General features: G+C 59.5%; 3 protein-coding genes across 6 annotated transcripts; 1 reads left to right on the top strand and 2 right to left on the bottom strand.

The window, feature by feature from the left end:
- Nucleotides 1-77: 77 nt before the first annotated feature.
- On the bottom strand, nucleotides 78-9,245 carry EML3 (EMAP like 3). 4 transcript variants are annotated; one of them, XM_047876825.1, is made up of 22 exons: nucleotides 9,117-9,245; nucleotides 8,121-8,292; nucleotides 7,795-8,049; nucleotides 7,584-7,697; nucleotides 6,474-6,541; nucleotides 6,185-6,308; nucleotides 5,794-5,964; nucleotides 5,527-5,596; nucleotides 5,330-5,440; nucleotides 4,989-5,084; nucleotides 4,448-4,603; nucleotides 4,152-4,293; nucleotides 3,579-3,730; nucleotides 3,371-3,496; nucleotides 3,156-3,287; nucleotides 2,621-2,688; nucleotides 2,029-2,117; nucleotides 1,860-1,957; nucleotides 1,643-1,730; nucleotides 1,020-1,118; nucleotides 606-736; nucleotides 78-514 (listed from the first exon to the last, which is right to left on the bottom strand). In XM_047876825.1, exons 1-22 carry the CDS (start codon nucleotides 9,136-9,138, stop codon nucleotides 311-313), a joined length of 2,688 nt encoding a protein of 895 aa, XP_047732781.1. In that variant the 5' UTR covers nucleotides 9,139-9,245; the 3' UTR covers nucleotides 78-310. The 4 variants fall into 4 exon arrangements, with proteins under 4 accessions (XP_047732781.1, XP_047732783.1, XP_047732782.1 ...); XM_047876827.1 differs by having other exon boundaries at nucleotides 606-626; XM_047876826.1 differs by having other exon boundaries at nucleotides 7,795-8,046.
- A 461-nt stretch (nucleotides 9,246-9,706) lies between these two features.
- On the top strand, nucleotides 9,707-11,541 carry ROM1 (retinal outer segment membrane protein 1). Its single transcript, XM_047876834.1, has 3 exons — nucleotides 9,707-10,548; nucleotides 10,943-11,189; nucleotides 11,282-11,541. The coding sequence occupies exons 1-3, from the start codon at nucleotides 9,959-9,961 to the stop codon at nucleotides 11,498-11,500; spliced, it is 1,056 nt and encodes a 351-aa protein (XP_047732790.1). The 5' UTR covers nucleotides 9,707-9,958; the 3' UTR covers nucleotides 11,501-11,541.
- A 398-nt stretch (nucleotides 11,542-11,939) lies between these two features.
- B3GAT3 (beta-1,3-glucuronyltransferase 3) lies at nucleotides 11,940-16,661 on the bottom strand. Its single transcript, XM_047824050.1, has 5 exons — nucleotides 16,396-16,661; nucleotides 15,098-15,272; nucleotides 13,295-13,655; nucleotides 12,800-13,090; nucleotides 11,940-12,443 (listed from the first exon to the last, which is right to left on the bottom strand). The coding sequence occupies exons 1-5, from the start codon at nucleotides 16,475-16,477 to the stop codon at nucleotides 12,345-12,347; spliced, it is 1,008 nt and encodes a 335-aa protein (XP_047680006.1). The 5' UTR covers nucleotides 16,478-16,661; the 3' UTR covers nucleotides 11,940-12,344.
- Between the last annotated feature and the right edge of the window lie 819 nt (nucleotides 16,662-17,480).

The following is a 17,480-nucleotide window of genomic DNA, read 5'->3' as shown; positions in this document are numbered from 1 at the left end:
ACTCCTCTTTTCCTTCATCGCCACCCCCACAGGGCCCCGGAGGCGCCCAGCCGCGCCCCACAAAAGGACTGGGAGGCGACTTTGCTTTTGGTTTATTGCCCCTCAGCAGGCGGCAGGAGTCAGGGCCCAGGCTGGGGCTGCCCGGCTCAGCCAGCGGGTCTCTACAGTGTGTGCGGGGTGCCGTTCGCCCCCTCCAGGGAAACGCGCGATCGGGAATGTCTCGAAGTCGAGGAAAAGTCGGCCCCTGGTCCTGGGGGTTTCGGGTGGGCAGGGCCGCGCCGCAGGGCCGGTGGCTCCCCTCCGGCAGCGGTCAGACATCGAGAGAGGAGGCGGGGGACAGGGAGGGGGTTCGAGAGGGCGTGGCGGGCGCCGGCCCCGCGCCCCCAGCGCCCAGCACTCGCCACTGGAAGATGCTGGCGTCCTTGCCGCCCAGCGAGATGAGGTGCGAGTCGTCGTGCGTGAACCGGACGCTGGTCACGTGGCTGCCGTGGCCGCCGTACACGAGGCTCGGAGCCTGGGCGGGAAAGAAGACCGAGCTGCGGTGGCCGGGAAGCCCTGGACCCGGTCCCCGCCCGCCCGGCCCCAGAGGCCCCTGGAGGCCTCACCTTGGCGCGCGCGCACGGGTACTGGAACAGGTGCACTTTGCAGAAGTCGTCGGCCACGGCCACCACTCGCTCGTTGTGGGAGCGGCACAGGGAGTTGATGTCGGTGCCATCCGAGCCGTCTGGCCACACGCCTAGCACAGCAGCCGGCCTCAGTATGGCCTCCTCCCCGCGGCCACCCACGGCCCAGGCTCCGCACCGTTTCCGGCGGTCAGGCAGCCGAGGCCGCCCACCGGCCGCGTTCCAGGCAATCCTTCCCGGTCCCGGCAGCCACCGAGGGCCAGAGGGGCCTCCTGGGCTGGATCTGCCGGTTTCTTGACACCCACCCCTCTGACACATGCCCAGCATTCCGAGCCCAGTGCGGGCTCCACCTTACCCCGCACACCCCACCCGGCAAGGTTCAGAGGCCCTGCTCACCATAGACATGGAAGCCCAGCACGCAGGTGTAGGTGGCCCACTCCCGGTCTCGGCTCTCATAGCGATTCCTCAGCAGCTTGCAGCCTCCAGCCACATCCCCTGGGGGGAGGGAACCCACCCAACTCAGCTCTCCCCCTGCCCTCGGTTGGCAAGACACCGACCCACCGACCCACTGACCGGGAAGGGTAGGTTGGAAAGACTAACTTGAGGTAATGGCATGTGATCTGGTCACCTTGGTAGCCCTCAGCCCAGGGCAAAACCCAGCCCCATGCACTTCCTGAATCCTGAAGTTCTGAAGTTCCCCTAACAGCTTCTCATCAGTTCTTCCTCCCTAGCTAAGTCAATTCCTCCACACCTGCTGAGAAACTTGTCCTAAACAATCTTTTCCTAGTACGTTCCTCAACTCCCTCACGTCCTCGTGGGGAAAGGCATGGTGTAAAACTGTGTAGGGTTTTTCAACTCACAATATTTCTCCTACCTGAACAATTCCAACTCCACTTCAGCCCCATCTCTACCTGGAGCTCCCTACATACTCTTCGTTCCCTCCCAACCAGGAGCCTCCCACCCCGAAACAAAACCCAGACGATTACCCATTCCCCATGCTTTCCCCTACAGCCACTCACAGTAAAGGATCTCATAGTCCCCAGAATTGGACATGATGAAATTCCCATCTTTGGACCAGTCAAGGTGAGTGATGAAGCTGGAGTGACCCTGGGAGCAAGGGTCAAGAGACTAAAAATGTAGCTACCATTTCCCATCCCCAGGTCCCCCTTAGTGCATGAGAGCCCTTCCAGTTTACCTGCTATGGCAATGCCCCACCCTCCACCCCGGCTTCCTCACCACACAGCGGCCAAAGCGGCTGGACTTGGCACCCTCACTGGAAACGCTATAGATGTAGATCATGTTGTCATGGGAACCGATGGCCAGGTACAACCCATCTATAAAGACAGTCACTCAGAGAGGGAAGGGCCAGGGACAGGTCTGGGTCCAGGGTGGGGGTGGCTCCCACCTGGGCTGTAGCGGACCACTGAGAGCTGCTCATTGCCATCAGTGACATCAGACACGATCTCTCTGGTCTCCGTGTCCAAAACCAGCCACCTGGAAGGGAGGGGGTGGAAAGCAGGTGTGAGGTTACCCATCCTGGGCAACGTGGGGGTTGGCAAGTTGGAGAGCGTCAGAGACGCCAACAGAAAGGCTGTGATGTAGACAGGTTGCCGCTGCATTCTTATGCCAGGAAATCGGAAGACGCTAAGGAGAGAGAAAGGGTGAGGGGCTTCTGATGCCTCTAAGAAAAGAATACAGGAACCTTATGGAGTCTGTAAGCCTGTCACTTCCCTGTGTCAGTCTCTCCCATGTCCCTCCTACCCCCCACAGCTTTTCTATCCTAAGCTGCCACTCCCAGGCTCAGAGGGGAGAGTGGTTGGATGTGATGACAGTTGCCACAGGCAGAGCAGGGGAGGCCCGGGCTGCAGAGAAAAGCACTGAGAAACGAGAAGGTGCGGTTGGGGCTCCTGAGCCACACTCCTCCCCTGCCACCCCATTATCAGGGGCCCTTCCCAAAGCTCCTGCTTTCCCCTCCCAGGAATCCTGGCTCCTCTCACCTCCCTGTGTTCAGTCCTACGGCCACAACTGCCCCGCTGGGGTGGAAGTCAGCACAGAGACCAGTCTCCTGGGAGGGGGGAGAAGGTGAATTCAGGAAGATGCCTTTCTAGTGAAGGTTCCCGGACAGACACCTCGTCATGTTGGCAACACCAAAGCCTTCTCCTCCCAAGGATGAGACAGGGAGGAGAGGGGCAGTAGACCTGGGGTGGAGGCAGGGTGTCACTGGAGCCTAAACTAGGCGATACTCAACATATTTAACAACCAGAACTGAGCTAGGAGGCTGTGCCAGAGATTAACCATTTGTTGCTGGATCAAAGGGAGGTCTGGGGGTTTGGGGGTAAACGGGAGGGGACAGTGCCTAGGGGACACTGGAGGCATCCGCACAGAAGAATGCAGATTTTGGTAGCCAACACAGCCATACCAGTACAAAGTGGCTGCCCCTGGGGAGAAGGAAGAGGGATGCTGGGGAAGGAGGGGTGTCCACAGAAGCCATGGTGGGTGTGGCACTGGGGACCCAGGGACACGGGGCTCTACCTTGAGGTCAATGCTCCAGGCCAGCGCATGGCCCTCCCCATCCCACAGGCAGAGTTGTCGGTCATGGCCACAGGTGAGAAAACGGTTCTGGAAGGGATGTGTGCAGAGCCCCCAGAGCTCATCCGTGTGACCCTGCAGCAGATCACGGGCTGTTACCTCTGCCCCTCCTCAGTAGCACTTCCCACCCTCCTCCCTGGAGCCCTTGGCCCTCCAACCTGGATTACAGGGGAGAAGCCCTGCGCCAGATCTCCCCTCAGCAATGCATTCTTCGTGGTTCCCACCAGCAGCTCGGAGCCCAGCCCCTCAGCAATGGCCCGCACAGCCCCAAAGTGTTCAGGAATCTGCAGAACGGTGGCATGAAGTCAGGGGCCCCCTGGCCATTCCTCTCCCCACTCCCTCCTTCGACCCCAGGCTAGCCCTCACCTCAGCCTCCTGGAGAGCCACCAATCCCGGCCCCCACTGGACCAGCCGGCGGTCCCGTCCGCCACCACTCAGTACAGTCCCATCCCGCCGGAGACACAGGGCAAAGATGGAACCTTCGTGAGCATGGGCCTGGGCCACAATCCCATAGGTCTCTGTTGGCAAAGTCACGAGTGGGTCATGCTGTGGGGGTACAGGGAAGTGGGGAACAGAGGCAGCCTTGGCCGTCACAACACAATAATAACTCCTAGCCGCTGAGCACCTACTGAATGTGATCTCTGATCCTCAGCTATTATTTTAGCCAGTTTACAGACTGAACAACCGAGGCTCAAAGAAGTGAGGTAACTTCCTAAAGGCCACACAACTAGTGGCAAAACTGGAATCTGAACCCAGGATCTGGCAGACTCCAAAGCCCCAGCCGTGTCGCCCCTACCCTTCCAGCCGGCCTTTCTAGAGGGTCCACAGAGATCTATCAATTCTCATGGTTAAAAAAAAAAAGAAAAAGGAAAATCCTCTGTTTCCCACAGACACCCTCTGGGGTACTAGACTTCCCAGGTGCCACCTCCAACCACATACCTTTGGCCCCACCCCTGCCTGGGGTCCTGGCATCTGAGAGGCTCCGTCCCCAGGTGAGAATGTTCCCCTCTGAGTCCCCAGTAAGAATGTCCCCATCCGGGAGGAACACAAAGCAAGGGACAAACTTGGGTTTCTTGTATTTCTAGGGGAGAGAGCAGAGATCAAAGGGAAGGCCAAAGACTGAAAGTCACAGACCCTTGCCAGCTGGGTGGTATCAGGGTCTAAGGTATTCAGACCAATACTTCCATCTCCACTCTGTCCTCCCCCCCCCCACCCCACACCCATCCACGCCTCACCCCAAAGACACCCTGTTTCCGGGTGAGAGTCCCGTTCCCAGGAACCCCTGCTCCTCCACTCCAGTTCCAGAAGTGGACATGCGATTTCCCACTGGTGACAATGCAGCTGCTGTCGCGAGGGCTGAAGCCAACGGCCAAGACTGAGTCATTTGTACTCTGAAGGGAAGATACCAGATTCAGCCACCCCAAGCCCTGAGCACCTTCACTTGACTTGACTCTTCAGTTTGCAGCCTGACAGCCGGCCTGCTGATATCCTGAAACCCGAGGACAAGCCTTCCTGCTGGACCCAGACCCTGGTCCCCTCAGGGCACCCCTCCCTGTCACTCACGATGCCAGAACCACCCTAATGCCTAAGACATTATCCCTCAGGAAGCCAGAACTTCTGAAATCCCCGTTTACAGCCTCAGAGAGGCTAGGGGGCTTCCTCCAGGTGACCCAGCCAGAAAGGAAGTCAACGTATGGGTAAGTCTGCAGCTCTCTATACTTCACTGCCCCCAGGTCCCTAACCACGGTGCCCCGCCAGGCCGCCTGGACTCCTCACCTTGATCTCAGCCAGCTTTGTGCCCCGGCTGCAGTCCCACACGGACAGCATGTGCTCATTGGAATCATCCACCACACAAAGAAAAGCACCCTGATCCTGAGAATGGGGGACACATCGGAGGGGCCGAGTGAGGCCTAGAAGTCTGTGGGTTCATGGTCATTAGGCAAGGGCTGCCATCACAAGTTGAGCGGGCAGGAGAAGGGGACACCTGCTCCTTTCTCAGGAGAACCGGCGGAGCCAGGTCCAGGAAGGTCAGAACTTCTGAGGCTTCCCGGTGAAGTGCAAGAATGAGGTTCCTGGGCAAGGAAGATGGGGGTCTAGAAGCTTTGGGGTCAGCTCACCGCAACTGAAAAGGCCAGGGCTCCCACGCCCCGCTCGAAGGCCCCCAGTCCAATCTCCTGCAGCTTCAGCAGTGTCTCTGAGTCCCAGACGTGAACCACAGGCTGCAGGGGCTGGGAGAGGAGAAGGGGTCAGGGGTATGAAGGAAAGGCAGGCTGGAATTTCAGCCTGTCTGCCTGGTGTTGGGCTTTGGTCTTACCTTTCCATCTTTATCCACTCCAGCTGTCTGTCCTGAGGCTACACGAACACCATCGGGGTGGACGGCCAGACTAAGTGGGGGGAGGAGACACTCTAGGGAAGGGGGTCGGTCTCTCAAGACCCCTCAGGACACCTTCTCCATGCTTGCAGAGCAGCAAGGCGACTCTACTCTCCTGCTCCTCCACACCGACCCAGACCCTGCTCCTGCCAAGCCCACCATCCCCGCGCCTAGAGCCGCCCGCCCACTCCCAGGTCCCAGGCCCCTCACCATCGAACACAGTCCGTGTGGCCCCGGTAATGTCGCTGGCCGCCACCTCCAGGACCCCCTGGGCCTCCCTCGGGCCGGTACAGCACCACCACACAGGCGATAAAGTAGACCACCTCCCCAGAGCGCAGCACAAACAGATTAGAGCGGGAGTCACGACCCCTGTACCCGTAACTGGAGTGGGGATCACAGTCAAGGAAAGGGTCAGATCAAGGGCAGAATGAGGAAGAGGGGGCAACGGAAGACCTTCTGGCTGGCAGCACCATCGGCAGAGGATGGGAGGGGAGGATTCAGAGGGCTCCCTGATCCCGCAGGTCCAGGGGGAAACCATAAAGAAGGGGGGGTTCCCAAGATGGTTAAGGTGGTTCCTGGGGGATTGGAGGGGGCAGGATACACCCAGTCAAGGCTGAGGGTCTCCGGGGGTGGGCCGCTGGGCAGCTCCTCAAGGCTGCGGATGCCAGACGGGATGTACATGGTAATGGGGCGGCCGCGAAGGAACATCTTCACTGAGATGCCTTCTACAGAGAAAAGGGGGGTGTCAACCACCACCCTGCAGCCTCCCTTCCAGGAAAGCCAGAGCAGAACTCTACCCACCACACCTCACAGGTCCCCCAAAATAGCTCTCAGGGCTGTCGCCCAAACCCTAACTTTGTCATCCAAGTTATTCACTCCTCTGTACGTACCCAAATTGTAGTTGCTTCTCCGAGACCCAGGACCCCCGGGGCTGGAGAGGGGGTCTTTCCCCCCACGGCTGTTGGGAAGAGAGAAAAGCAGAGGGATGGGGTCAGGGCCCAAGACCTAAGTGGGGAAGGGCAGGACACAAGAAAGGAGGTTACTCCAGAGACCTACAGAGTCATCTCTGCAGGCTTTTAGTTTGCATTCGGAGCATTCGGGGCCCCAGAGTAGATGGGGACTCTCAGCTCCATGTAAGAGATGAGAAGATTCAGGCCATAAAGCTTGTCAGAGCCAGTGCGGCAGCATGACAGGCGGGGAGCCCTTTCCTCTAGACTACCAGGCTTCTGGTTGACCTTTTCATTTCTCCATCGGTAAAATGGGGCCAAAGTGAATCCAGAATGTACACCAGCCCTGCCTTTCAGGGATCTGGGAGGTCAGCAAGAAAGTCTTTATCTCTCAAGGGGAAAGTAACAGGTGAATTCCACAGATAGCTGTCATTAGATCAAAAACGTAGTGACTTCTCTTCTGAGAATACAGGGGAAACCGAGGACATGGCTAGAATGAACGCTCAGGTGTCCTGGGGCCTGTACAGACTCTGAGACAACTATGTTCAGCCACTAGAATTTCCCCTTGCTCTGTAGAAATAAAGCCTGGTTGGGGGTGGGGTGGGGGGCGGTGAGGGGCGGTGGGGGGAAAACTCCGAAAACGGTCATCCAGGAAAATCGCGAGAGCTTTTTGGTACCTCTCGGAATCCTGGAAGGTATGTGGTGATATGATGGAACCGAAGTCAGGGAGAGGAGGGTTCAGATCCTAGTTCTGGCTGTGTGACCCGAGACAAATGACTTACCCTCTCTGAGCCTGCTTCCTCGCCTGGACAATGAACAGCATGAGACCACCTACCCCCCAAGGGTGTCGTGGGAACTGAATGAGATGGAGGAGGTCGAGGGTTTAGCACAGTGCCGGGTACACAGCAGGCGCCCCTGGGGGGCTTGTTCCTTTCTTCCTGTTGGGCGATGAGGTCCCCCCACCCCACCCAGGGAAGTGAGGTGAGGGATGTGGAAAGTCGAGAGCCTGAGCGTGGGGTGGGGCGGGTTGGGGGTGGCGGGAGCCTCGCCCACCTCTCTGTGCTCCCTGACCGCAATAACAGGTTGGCCGAGGAAGCTGCCTTCCGGGAGAGTTTCTGCCGAGGCCGCTCTGAGGGGGATGAGGAGGAGGAAGAATTTCTCCGTGGCCTGGTAGGAGCATAGTGAGCTGGTAAAGATCGTTCCCTCTCCTCACGCTTCCCAGTCCCCCCGCCGGCCCTCCTGGCCCCTGCCACAGGACACTTACGTGTCAGCGCGCTGTGGGGGCTGCACAAGCCTGAGGATCCCTGGGGGGCCAGGGGAACCACTGCTGCTGCTGCCCCCTCCTTCAGACTGGGTCCCACTAGGCTCTTCACTGCCCCCCTGTGGGGCTGGGGGCCCATTGCTCAGGCCAGGGGGTCCAGGGGACGGCTGCACCTCAACCTCTGTCTCCGTCTGGGTGCCCCGGCTCACCAAGGAGGGGCTGCACGTGGGTGGCAGTCCTGGGGGGGCTGCAGGGCTGCTGGGGAGACAGTGAGTCAACCTGATGCCCCCAGAGGCCCTCGGAAGAAGAGGGCGTGACAACCTGCCTACCTGTCCCTTGTAGGAGCTGGGGCGCCAGGGTCCTGCAGGGAGTTCGGGGGCGCCTGCAGCCGCAGCAGGCGGAGGGCTTCTGCCAGGGCCGCCTTAACCAGCTCCATCTCCTTCTCCTGCACCTGAAGCCGCCGGCTCAAGGACTGCAGGGCCTCCTGAGCAGGGCCCTCACCTGGGGAAAGGCCAAGAAGCACTCAGAATGTACCCACCACCTCAAGAAAAGGGCTGAGGGGATTCTGACTCCCCTCCGACCTTGCATTCGTCCGATAGGACTACCCCCTTCAAGCAGCCCCGGGCTTGGAGGCTGGCCCGGAGGGGAGGAGGCGGGTGGTAGAGAATCAAGGGCCTCCTTCTGGCAGGGCAGGCGAGGAGCCTGGCAAGGCTCCCTTCCTGCTGCTGTCTCAACCTCCGCAAAGACAGGGAGTACCATGGAGTACCAGGGGGAAAATATGGAGTACTGCCCAGGAACGTGGGAACCACAGAGGGAGGCGCAGCGCCGGCGCGGGATGCCGGCCCACCCCAGAGCAAAGCTCAGGTCTCCAAGGCAGGCAGAGAAACGGAGAAGGGGGCGCGAAAAGAAGAGGGCGCCCCGAAGAGTACAGTCATCTGAGGGCTCACAGGACCAGGAGGAGAGATCGAGAATGACAGGAGAGGGTATCAGTGGAGACGGAGTCATAGTGAAGGTCCCAGGGTAACGGGTCAGAAGTAAAACGACCCGAAAGACCATGAGAAGAGGCCCGGAATAACATAGGGGGCAGAGAAACATCGAGGGGCCCAGAATAACATGGGGAATAGGATGACGTTGAGGAAGTTCGAAATGACAGTAGGAGATCCAAATAACTAGGGAGAGCGACCTGAGGAACAGTGGAGGATGCTCAGAACCCCTGAGGCCGAGGAGCACGCGGGGACGCCGCCAGACAGCCGTCGGGCACTGGCAGCGGCCGACCGGCCGGCGCTCCGGGAAGGGGCACGCCGCCCGCCCCGCCCCGTACTCACCGGGCCCCCCGGCCCCGTCCATCCGGCCCCCGGCTTGCTCCGAGCGGCGGCGGCGGAGGAGGCTTCTAAGCCGCCGGGGCCATGGCCAGGGAGAGGGGAAGGGGAAGCACCCCGGGGCGCGCGCGCAAGGGTGCCGTGCCACCCCCCGGGGGCGCTGTCGGGCGCGGGGAAAGGGCCTGGAGGGGGCGCTGTGGAGCGGGGGCGGCAGGCTCCAGGACCCGCCGGGGCCTCGGACTCTCCCGGGGCCGCTCTCGGCTCCCGGGGGTGGGGTGGCGGGGCCGTCCGGGGCCCCAGCGCCGCGGCACAAACAGGCGCCGGACGCGGAGCCGCCAGGAAGCGCGGGAGGGGGGGCGGGACGAGGTGGGGGGGGCCGGGCCGCCTGGTAACCCCTCCCTGTCCGGGCCTCGCGGCTCAGTCCCCGGGCAGGGCTAACCCGCTGACCCCCCGGACCCCCTCTGGGCCTCCGCCCTCCAGGCCCTTCCGGGATCCCCGCCCCCTGAATCCCTGGGGTCCTCTCTGGTCCCGGAGTCCCTGCCCCTAGCCCCTAGGGGCAGAGCCGACCGGCCCCTCCCCACTTCCGCGAGGGGGCAGGGGCGGGGTCATGAAATGGGCCCTTAGCCCGGGGGCGGGGCTTTTCCTAAGGGGCAAGGCCAAGGCATCTCGAATTGGGGCTGGCAGGGGCCAGGGCAGCGGGTTATTAAGGATGGGGGTGGGAGGATTCCCAGGGTATTGGGGTCAGGATGGCATTAGCCCAGCTCAAGCCGGGCTGGGCTGACTCAGCACCCTGCGCCGGCCAACCCTAGTCCCTGAGAGCTCTGCTTTCCCTTGGGCAGAGATGGGAGATGGCGCCGGTGTTGCCCCTGGTGCTGCCCCTCCAGCCCCGCATCCGTCTGGCACAGGGGCTCTGGCTCCTCTCCTGGCTGCTGGCGCTGGCCGGTGGCCTCACCCTCCTCTATAGCGGGCACCTCCAGGTCCAGCTGTGGCACCTCAGCACCTTCTTGGCTCCCTCCTGCCCATTTGCTGCCCTGCCCCGGGTTGCCCTGGCAGCTGGTGCGGTGGCTTTGGGCACAGGACTGGTGGGTGCAGGGACCAGCAGGGCCAGTCTGGACGCAGCTCAATACCCTCCCTGGCGGAAGGTCCTAGGCCCGCTGCTCGTGGTTGGCACTGCTGGGGGCGGGGGTCTTCTGGTCCTGGCCCTGGGACTGGCCCTGGCTTTACCTGGGAGTCTGGACACAGGGCTGGAGGAGGGCCTGGGGACTGCCTTGGTTCACTACAAAGACACAGAGGTGCCCGGACACTGTCATGCCAAACGGCTGTTGGATGAGCTGCAGCTGAGGCACCACTGCTGCGGGCGCCACGGGTACAAGGATTGGTTTGGGGTCCAGTGGGTCAGCAGCCGTTACTTGGATCCCAATGACCAGGACGTGGTGGAGTGAGTGTCTTATTCCCCCGCCCCCCTCCTCCTGGCCTCCTTCCCCTCCTTTTCCTCCTCCCCATCCCTTGAAACCCACCTTACCCAGATAGGAAGTAAATAGAGCCTAGTGATCGAGAGAATGGGTTACAGATCTGCTATTCTATCAGGTGTGTGACCCAGGGCCTGTTACCAAACAGCTCTGGGCCCATTTCCTCATTTGTAGAATGGAGCTAATGGGACCGATCTTACAGACTTATTGTGAGGATAAATGAATTATGCACGCCCGGCACACAGCAAACCAGTCAGTGAAGGTCTTTTTCCTGTTTTCCCTTCTCCATTCCTGTGCCCGGCAGCCTTTCCTCCAGGCCTCGACTTCCAGGCGCCCTAACTCCCCTGTCCCCTCCCTTTGCAGCCGCATCCAGAGCAACGTGGAGGGCCTGTATCTGATCGACGGTGTCCCTTTCTCCTGCTGCAACCCCCACTCACCCAGACCTTGCCTGCAAAGCCGGCTCTCAGACCCCCATGCCCACCCGCTCTTTGATCCCCGTCAGCCCAACCTAAACCTCTGGGCGCAAGGATGCCACGGGGTGCTGCTGGGGCACCTGCAGGGTTTGGCGAGCACGCTGGGCAGCATGCTGGCTGTCACCTTCCTGCTGCAGGTGAGTCAGCAAAGTGTCTGAGGGCTGCCTCCAGCTCTGGCCCCTGGGGCGGTGGACCCTCACTGACCTCTTTCCCTTTGCTTTTCCCCCAGACTCTGGTGCTCCTGGGCCTGCGGTACCTGCAGACAGCACTGGAGGGGCTCGGAGGAGTCATCGATGGGGAGGGAGAGACCCAGGGCTACCTCTTTCCCAGCGGGCTGAAGGACATGCTGCAAACAGCGTGGCGACAGGGAGGGGTGGCTCACAGGCCGGCACCTGAGGAGACCCCACCGGAAGAGGCACCTCCTAAGGAGGGTCCACCTGAGGCCTAGTGGCCTGATGGGGAATGGGAGGGGGGAAGGGGAGGGATGGACAAACACTGAAAACCTCACAACTCCATACCAAGGCTCCAGGTGGGGGAGGGGGGGTCCCTGGGATTAGAGGGGTTAAGGATAGTCACCGAGCTGGACTGGGGGCGGCAGGAAAACCAGGTGGCCGGGGCTTAGCCCCTGCGGCTGGAACCAGCGGGGAACAGAGAAAACACAGGGTGATGGGAAAGCGACACGGGAAGGGCTGGCGACTGCTCCTGGCACAGAGACTCAATAAAGCTTTTTGCACTGAAGCCACCGATCTTCCTTTCAAGGGGGTTGGGGGGCCCTGGGAGAATTGATTTCTGTCTGATAGAGAAGCCAGGACTCCTGGGTTTCGACTCTGGGAAGGATCTCAAATGCAAGAGCCAGAATGTGTGGAATGAAGGAAACCACAGGCCCCTCCAGCTTGAGATCTTTTATTCTGGAGGTAGGAGAGGGGGTCAGCATGCTCAGGTGGGGAGGGTCCAGCCCAGCTCCTCCAGCCCCCCAGGGCATGCCCAGCCCCAGTGAGTTGCCCGGTTGCTCAGCAGCCCTCCCTCCTGAGTGCCTGTCCTTCTGCTCCGCCCCAGACAGGGCTGACCTGGCTCAATACAAGGGCTGCTTGTCCCCAGCCTGTGGGCAGTGCCACATGGCAGGCTGGGGGAGGGGCGAAGCAGCTGGGCCATGCCGTGGGGCTGAGGGGGCAGAGGGGCCACCGCCCCGGCTCTGAGGGGTCAGGACTAGGAAAACCGGATCCTGGGCAGGCCAGGGGCCCAGTCCGCCAGGTCTGTGCCTGAGGAGGTGGTAGTCAGGGTGGGGCCTGCCATCACACCTCGACAGCTGGGTCTGAGCCTCGGCCCTGCCGCTGCAACTGCTCCTCCTGCTTCATCTTGGGCTTCTCCGTCCGCGTATGCCACACCAGAACCTGTCCCAGGAGGCTTTCGGTTAGAACTGGGCCCTCTGTGTAGAGTGGACCCACTCACCCCCTCTACACACACAGCGTTGGCTCCAAAGCGTGAATGGCAGGAGGCTTTAGTGCCTCTAAAAGAGAGGCCCCTCACCCGCTCTGTGCTACATGGGTGCCCAGGGGACCGCTTTCCTTCCCTGGCTCCCAGCTTCCCCTGCAGTAGTGCTGTCGGCAAGGTTGAGTCCGGGCCCTGGAAGGTCCCTCGTGGTTCAAACACCCACCCTGTGATCCTCCTCCCCAAGGCCTTACTCCACTTTCCCCCCATCACCTTGCCATATCCCAAAGCCGGAGTTCTGCCCACCTTCATCCCTTACCCGAGTGCAGTTAGCAGCTCGCGGCTCCAGGTCCTTGGGATCCACGAGGTGGCTCAGGAGACTGCTCTCCAGGTGGCCCCGGGGAGCAGTAGCATCAAACTGGGCGTTGGGCTTTGCCAACAGCAAGGGCAGGGCAACAGCGAATCCTGCCATATCCACTGGAAAGGGCCTGTTGGGCTCCCATGCCGTGTGGAAGCCCACAACCCGGCCATCCTGTACCCGAGGGCCCTCAAATCGCAGGCCGCCTACCAGCCCCACAGGCCACACTGAGACACCACGGGTCCAGCGCATCTATGAGAGGTCAGAAGAGACGAAACAGACACGGGGTGGCCCAGGGACAAGGGAGCAGCAGGAAGGACCGCTGGGGTCACTCTGGCCCACTGCTCCCCCTCCTCACACAGCAGCCTAGAGCAACACTGGTAACCAGGGCAACAGGCAAAGCTGGCCCCGCCTGGCCTCTCTCCCGATCCCGCCCCCCCCACCTCCGGTGCTCACCTCTTCAAAGAGCTCCCGGCTGTAGGTGTTGTCATCATCAGCAAAGTATACGACTCCCCGGGTGCCGGCTGGGGGAGGGTCCTTCTCTCCCCCGACGGCGCCCCCTCCTCTCCGGAGCCAGTCCAGGGCCCTGTTCCGTTGTTCTACACCACGGGGCCGAACCCAGCCTGGCTCACCCTCCCTGAGCCGCTGGGCCTTGGGGGTGAGGACTGCCAGGTGTGTGAAGAGGAGGCCCGAGGCCGCCAGCAGCCCAGAGACCAATGGGGTGGGGCCTTCAGCATCCTCCACCAGCAGCCAGTGCAGCCGGGGCACCAGGCTCAGCGTCTGGGACAGCCGCACAAGCTCTGCTTTTTGCACCAGCCTGCAGGGGGAGAGATGAAGAGGAGGGCGAGGGGTGGGCACCATTTACTCACTCCAGCCAGTATACATAGCTTCTCCTGAGCCCCTTCTAGTATCCCCCGTGGTCTTTCCCCAGCCAATATCCAAACTCCTTTTGTCGCTTGTCAATTTCACACTGCATTCACTCACCTCCCCTGTTCGTACAGCCCGTGTCTGTCACTCGCCTCAACCCAAGGGCTCTGGCTGTGGGAGACTACACGTTAAGGGACACAGGCTTTGGAATCAGCTCTGGGTCTGAATGCCAGTTCTGTTACTTATTAGGTAAGACACTGGGGGGAAATGGGTCAGATCTCCCCAAACCTGTTTCCTCTGCTATCAAATGGGATGAACGGTACTTTACAACAATGTCATCTTGAAGATTAAATTATAATGACTTTCTAAAATACCCTTAGGACCAGGTCCTCTTCCTCCTGTGCTTGGGTTTCCGGATAGAGGTATTTAGAGGAGTCCTTTGCCTCCTTCCTCTCCAGGGAATTTTCCAGAGTTTAGACAAGAAACTGGGAAGGTGTGGCCCAGTTTATCCTTCTAGGCTTCTTGATCCTTCAGATCAGTCTGTCCGTCCCAGGGTTGGTGCTGCATGTGTGTAAGGGGACGGGGTTGACAGCTGGCTGTGCCTAGATGGGTCAGCCATCTGATTCCAGGGAGGAGTTAGTAGGCTCTTTAGCGACAGACCCAAAACCATGTTCCCCAGTTGGTTTGTATCAATAATAAAGCTATATTTTAATAAAAAAAAAAAAAAAAAAGTAGGAGTGCCTGGGTGGCTCAGTCGGTTGAGCGACTGACTTCGGCTCAGGTCATGATCTCACGGTTTGTGAGTTCGAGCCCCGCGTTGGGCCCTGCGCTGACAGCTCAGAGCCTGGAGCCTGCTTCGGATTCTGTGTCTTCCTCTCTCTCTCTCTCTCTGCCCTTCCCCCACTCATGCTCTCTCTCTGTCTCAGAAATAAATAAACATTAAAAATTAAAAAAAAAAAAAGAAAGGAGAGCCCTTAGCACAGTGCCTGGTAGAGAGTAAACACACTGTAAATCACAGCTGGCGTAACTGGTGTGACATAAGGCCAGGGCCTTTTCTATTTCAATTGAGCCAGGGGTGCTCAAGCTTTCTCCCCAAAGGATCCCTGAGAGAGAGTGAACTCGGGCAAGCTCAACGTCTCTTTGAAACTATATGGCTCTATCTTAAACTTTGGCAGGAGCTGTGTATTCGATTTCACAGTGTACCCCTGTCCATTTCAATGGAAAAACAACCATTTTCTCACACACCTTTGAGGAAAGACGTGGCTCATTTATCCTGTCACTTGGCATGCCCTAGTTTGAGAAACACCCCCCGGCCCGGTGACTCCCCAGACCCCTCCCCAACCCCCACCTCCTGGCCAGTGCCAGGCCTCCTGGGCGTACCAGAGCCCGTACCTGGCGTAGGTGGGGGTAACAACATAGATAGTAGGCAGGGCCTCAGGTTCGGGGGGCTGGGCAGGGGCAGGGGGTGGGCGACGGAGATCAGCCTGCAGCTGGGAAATCCTCAGATCCTTCTGCCGAAGCTGTTCTGCTGCTGCCCGCAGGGGAGGGAGGCAGTCACATGGCTGGCCTGGTCCCAGGAAGCAGGGATGGGGGCAGAGAACCACACACAGCACGTTGAGCATCCCAGAGGGGCATAACCTTCTCGTTCAACTCCTAGCCAGTGCAGTCATCTCCTGACAACTTCCCCGACAGCCTCTTCTACATCCCTGGTGGTCTCAATCAGCAGCCCTCTCCAACTTCAATACATCCCATCTGTTGCAGCTTTCATTCCGATATCGAGCTGATCATCTGCCTCCATCCCTTCTACCTGCTGGTCCTAATGTTGCCTTCTGGAGCCATAAAGAAGTCAATCTCCTGAAACAGGGCAGTCTTTTAAATACCTGAGGATCAAAGCCTGGTCTCTAAATCTCCGAGTAAGAGGCAACATTCAATCTGTTCCCTTGGCTATGTAACCAAAGACTCATAAAATTCATTGATTCCGTTATTGGATAAATATTTATTGAATGCTCCTCGTAGAAGGCACAGCCTTAGGTGCTGGGGATACAGCAGGGAGTAAAGCAGACATGGTCCCTGCCTTCGCGGAGCTTTCAGTTTAGTGGAGGAGGCAGACACTGAGCAAAGAAACACATTAGTAAAATCATTACAAACTGTGGTAAGGGCCACGAAGGAAACATTTAAGATAGAGAATAAAAGAGAATCCAGAAAAAAAGAAGAGTTAATCTAGCTAAGGTGGTCAGGGAAGGCCTCTCTGAGGCGGTGACATCTGAGCTGAGACCTGAAGGATGAGAAAGAGGCGGCCAGGAAAGAGCTGGGAGAAAAGCACTGCAGCCAGAAGGAACAGGTTAAGAGCTTGAAGCAGCAATGAGCGTGGGCTTTTCGAGAAACTGTCATGCAGCTTGTGTGGCCGGAGCAGAGCGAGCGAGTGGGGAAGGAGATGGGGTTGGAAAGGAGGACGGCAACAGATCATGCGGGGCCTTGCGGACTCTGGGAAGGAGTCTGCATCTCATCCGAGGTGCGGTGGGAAGCCGCGGTGCGTTCTAGAGAGGGGAGTGCGCCCGGCGGCCGCAGAGGGCTGTCGGAGGGCCGAGCCGGCTGAATGGTGTCTGCGCGGGGGCTCATCCCCAGGGCGGGATGCAAGGCGGCTGGCGCCCTCGGACGGGCCCGCCGCACCCCCGCCCCGCCCCGCTCACCGAGCTGCACCAGCGCGTAGAGGAGGCCGGCGATCGACACCAGGAAGTAGGCGAGAAACACGTTCTTCAGCTTCAGCTTCATGGCCGTGCCGCCGCCGGCGCCCGGGCAGGCGGGGTCCCGGGGACACGAGGGGTCCCCGCCCCCCACCCGCCAGCCTGCAGACCCCGCCCCTGCAGCGGCCCCGCCCCGCGTCCCGCCTTCCTCACGCTCGTCTCCACCGGCTCCCGGGAGCTGGGGCCGACAGCGCCCGCCCGTGCCCACTTCCGGTCAGTCTGCACACCGCCCCCCGGGTTAATTTCCGGTCCCACAGCCTAGTTCTGGGAACCACGGGAGTGGGTGACGTCATATCCGGCGTGTCGCGCTCGCGTGGCGGGCAGTCACAAGCCTGGTGGGAGCGACGTTGAAACCTTCCCCTTGAACGCCCGTCCGTGTCTAGATTTCCTCCTTATTTTCATTCATTCATTTATCAGTCACAGCACCCAGTAATAGTTTAACAAACACTCGTCACACGAATGAATGAAACCTGGGACTTCTCACGTGCCAGGCCTGTGCTCTGGGTGTCTGTCATGCATTCCTCACTAGAATCCTGACATAGGTGGTATTGTCCCCATTTTACAGACAAGTAACCAAGGTTGGCAAAAACTGCGAAATTGCCATGATGCAGTATGCTGCCCCTTCTAGATCTGTACTGTTTCCTCTGACCATTTCTTAAACAGGTGACAATAGGGGGCAGCGTAGGGGGGAGTAGGGAGTGGGGTGCAAGGCAGTGGGCCACCTCCCAAACAATTGGAAATAGTTCTTGATGGTTAAGCGTCCAACTTTGGCTCAAGTCGTGATCTCACAGTTGGTGGTTTGAGCCCTGCCATGGGCTCTGGGCTGACAGTGTGGCCTGCTTGGGATTCTCTCCCTCTCTCTGCCCGTCCCACTTGCGCTCTCAAAATAAATAAAAATACATGTATTTCTTGAACTGAGCATTCCAAGGACACATCCCCTAACTATTCATAGGCACAAGCCTTCCCGAGGAGTCATTTTCCCTGAAAAAAAAAAAAAAAAAATCCTATAGTTTCTTATAAAATAATCTGAG

This window comes from Prionailurus viverrinus, chromosome D1 (genome assembly GCF_022837055.1).
Source record: "Prionailurus viverrinus isolate Anna chromosome D1, UM_Priviv_1.0, whole genome shotgun sequence".
Taxonomy (NCBI): Eukaryota; Metazoa; Chordata; class Mammalia; order Carnivora; family Felidae; genus Prionailurus; species Prionailurus viverrinus.
Note: the sequence above shows the minus strand (reverse complement) of the source record. Positions and strands in the feature narration are given on the sequence as shown.